General features: G+C 34.9%; 1 protein-coding gene across 1 annotated transcript; it reads right to left on the bottom strand.

Moving 5' to 3' along the window:
• Window positions 1-204: 204 nt before the first annotated feature.
• LOC114424973 (probable 3-beta-hydroxysteroid-Delta(8),Delta(7)-isomerase) lies at window positions 205-2,814 on the bottom strand. The gene is made up of 4 exons (XM_028391681.1): window positions 2,507-2,814; window positions 1,189-1,332; window positions 973-1,081; window positions 205-816 (listed from the first exon to the last, which is right to left on the bottom strand). The coding sequence occupies exons 1-4, from the start codon at window positions 2,640-2,642 to the stop codon at window positions 546-548; spliced, it is 660 nt and encodes a 219-aa protein (XP_028247482.1). The 5' UTR covers window positions 2,643-2,814; the 3' UTR covers window positions 205-545.
• Window positions 2,815-3,970: the final 1,156 nt, after the last annotated feature.

Genomic DNA, 3,970 nt, shown 5'->3' with positions numbered 1-3,970 from the left:
GATGTTCTCCGAATATTCTAACAGAACAAGAATATAGGCTCCATGTTAGGTTTCAGAGAGTCTTGGAATTGTTGAATGAAGACAAGGATTTGCTGGCTTTGCGATCTGATTCAATGTTTTCTATACTTTCTAGTGTTTAAAAAAAAAAAACTATTCTTTTATTTAAAAATCTATATACGACAGAAAACAAATAAAATACCCACCTAAAACACAACACTGAGGTCATTTATTTTTTCTTTCCAAATGAAAATTAAGGAAAACAAGTGTAGCTACAAAGAGCAAAAGCGCTGGTGTCTATATTCTAGCATCTGCCAGCTAACATTCAATATTCAATTTCAAATCAATGATAGGAAAATACTTATTCAAAACTTAAAATTAAAAACATCACCTTCTCAAATGACACTGGGATTTTTTTTTCTCCCTGAGATATGCAGTTTAAGAGAATCAATGTCACAATTCTTACAACAATCTCTCCTATCTCAACTACCCCAAAACATCATTATTAGCTCAGGATCTCTAAGACCAATAACCTGAAAATGTTTCCTTCAACGAACTTTAGGCTTTTTTGTCTGGCCACCTTGAACTCGAAATGCTGCACAGATCTTCCTCCAGCAGCGGATGGCAATGATCAAGGGTATTACAATCCAGGAGGCATTTGCTCCAATGTAGTATGCATAATAGTAAAACGAGTTTGTAGAAAAATTATCACCTTCCAAGATTGCTGTTATATAATAAACAGCAGTTCCGTATAGCTGGCCCAAAGAAATGGCAAACTGAAGTATGTAGCTATATGACTTCCCAGTAGCTATAGCGTATCTGTCATCCATATTGGTAATACAAACAGTTATGTGAAAAAATGAGAAGATAAAACATGCAATACAGAGTCAAACTGAGCAAAAAAATAAAAATCATTAGTAGCAGCATCATAGCATTAGTTCTCTTGGTCCTTTGTTTAATTTATTTTCAACTTACACTGCTAGAAGGCTAGCTGGACCCTCCAAAACCGCTGTTATTCCTTCAACAGTAACTACCCCTGCATCCCTTCCTGCATACCTTGAATCCCCTTTGCTATATTCCTTCCCTGTTATTTGTTCATTAAAAAACTTCCATCAACTAAAAAAACTGCAAATTCCTTGAAGGGTACTCCAAATTTGAACAATATCATTGTTCAATGCCAAAGAAACTCACAAACTTCAGCCAGGTAGAAGCCAGTTTTATCCTTGAAAAACTCAGGAGAGAAAACAAAATAACCCTCAAGAATAATGTGTGTGAGACCTGTGAAGGCCCACCAGCACATCAGCACTCTATCAACTTTGGTTTTCTTAAAGCGTCCTGGGAGAATACAAAGTCATGAAAACAAAAACAGAAAACCTTCAATCATTTATGCGAATCTGATTACAGAAATTCAAATAAAAATAATAGTAGGAAGCCAAAACAGAAACAGAGACTAAACCATAAACTTGCAACAGATGATATAGTGTGAGTGCCTTGTGAACTAATTAAAAGGAAAAAAACAATGTACTCAAAAACAAAGGAACTGAGAGAACACAGAGTGAACTGAGACAGCATACACCAACTGATATGGTTTCTTTAGTTGGACAAAACTTAGACGCAAACTCTTGGATATTTTGAGTATTGTTCTCCAATTCTCCGATCAAAATTAGAGTTTCATCTCTTTAACCTACATTGATCTTTAATGCAAACCTTTATTACCCATATTACCAAGGTAAAACTTCAATTAGAAAACAAAAACATCACCAAAAGCACCTATTGCATCTAATTTTGTCCCATTGCACAATAGTTAATGAGAGAAAGGACGGTTTGACCGTTACTAAGCAGGACAATGAATAGGTTCAAACAATACATGGCAATGGGTAACCCCTTTTGGATTGTATTGAATAAAAAAGCACTAGGCAATACTGTTGAATACCAAATCAAATGCAGAAAAAAGTTAATCACAGAGCAACTTATTAATTATTGCCATACTGTATATTCTCAACCAGAATAAAAAATAAAATAAAAAAACAAATCCTGTGAGTTGTTCTAAACCCCCTCATACCTGTCTTCTTCGATTCCTATGAATCCAAAAAAAAAAAAAACCCTAACATGACCATCTAATAATCTTTTAGTCCTTCCCCTCAACAACATGATATGTTTTAAATGCGAATCAAGATTGAAGACCCTGCACGTCGGTTACATAAAAGAAACAATAAAAAGTGGATCTGTGTTTTGTTTTTTAGCGTGGTTGGAATCAACATTGAAACATAAAAAATCACGTCTAACTACTTGGTTATCTGTAAAAGTGGAAAACCACCAAGTGGAGTGTGTAACCAAACATCATTGTTCTAATGAAAGGTATTTCGACATTAAAAGAGATAAAAAGTTTTGAAACTGAACACTGGGTGCATAAATAAAATAATAAAAAAAGCATCTTTTTCACGAGAAATGAACAAATTCCGCTGATGGGTCGTTTATTGAAGTTAAAAAGTTTCATAATTGATAGTACCAGAGAAGATCCAGACGAGAGTGACGATGAGCAATGAGGAGGAGGCGAAGACGGAAAGAATGTTGGACATGGAAAGGAAGCAGGGAGCGTAGCCGGGTAAGTGCAAATCGCGTGGGACGTAGGGGTGAGCCTCCATCTTCTTCTGCAATGAATGGGAATAGAGAGTGCCTAGTGTTGACTACTGAGTTGGACACACACGGTGAAGAGAAATAGATTTGATTTGATAAGGGGATGGATATTTATATGACTTTTTCATAAATAAGTCACTGATCGGAGTGAAAACTATTAGTATTTTTTCGTAATGGCAGCAAATCATGCTCTCTCTCTTTTTTCCTTAATGGCAGCAAATCATGCTACTTTCATTTATTTATTTCATTTACAGTTTTGCACATGGAAAATCCAGCTCACAAAAGCAAATTACCTACCCTTTGCCCAACTGTCAAAAAATGAATTGCACATATTTTAATATGAATTTAGTTTATCTTATTATTTGAATTTGTGTATTATATAGAATTAATATTTTTTAGAATAAATAAAAGTTATGGTAAATTCATTCTTGTTAACTCGGTTGATTAAATATAATATATAAATGTTATAAATCTCTTCATAATTCATATTGTGTTTAATTTATATAAAAAAATATTCCTAGTAGGTGTTTATTTCCTCCTTCCTCGATAAAATAAAAATAGATTACTAACTTTGTCAGGCTTAGTTATTATTGCTTCTTTCCCCATGCTCCAACACCAACACCATACACCCCCCCATTATTATTGCTTATCACTTTACCAACCTTAATTACAATCCAACAACAACCCACCATCGAATAAATTTGCACAGTAGTATTAGTTTCACGATATTTTGGAGTGATTTTTTTATGCTAATTTCCCCCACTGTTAAATAACTAAAGTTATTAATTATTTTACGGGTTCTTGAAGATTTATTTATTTATTTTAAAAACAATTAGTTTATTAATAATTTAGAGACAGGTGGCATGGGTCATATGATGTGACAAGAATATACCAGACCTTAAAGAAAGAGCAGTTTTGTTGATTGGGCCAAGCTGATAAAAACATTTTTTCGTGTTGGGCCTCAAGACATTGAGTGTGTTTGATCGTCGGGACTTGCTAGGGGCACCCAGCAACATTGCTGGTGCACCCAGCAATTTTTCATAATTCCCAAAATACCCTTCACCGTGTCTTTTCTATAAAAAGCTAGTTTATTAATGCGGAATAAGGTTCTTTCGTGAGATCCCGCGGAAGAAGCTCTTCTGCGGCAATGCATGGAAGAACCTTTTTCCGCAATTGATATTAACAACTACGGAAGAACCTTCTTCCGTGCATTGTCGCGGAAGAAGTTCTTCTGCGGGATCTCATGGAAGAACCTTCTTCCATGCATTACCGCGAAAGAACCTTCTTCCATAGTTAATGTTACAACTACGGAAGAAGGTTCTTCCATGAGATCTCG

This window comes from Glycine soja, chromosome 9 (genome assembly GCF_004193775.1).
Source record: "Glycine soja cultivar W05 chromosome 9, ASM419377v2, whole genome shotgun sequence".
Taxonomy (NCBI): Eukaryota; Viridiplantae; Streptophyta; class Magnoliopsida; order Fabales; family Fabaceae; genus Glycine; species Glycine soja.
This window is presented reverse-complemented; position numbering and strand designations above follow the sequence as displayed.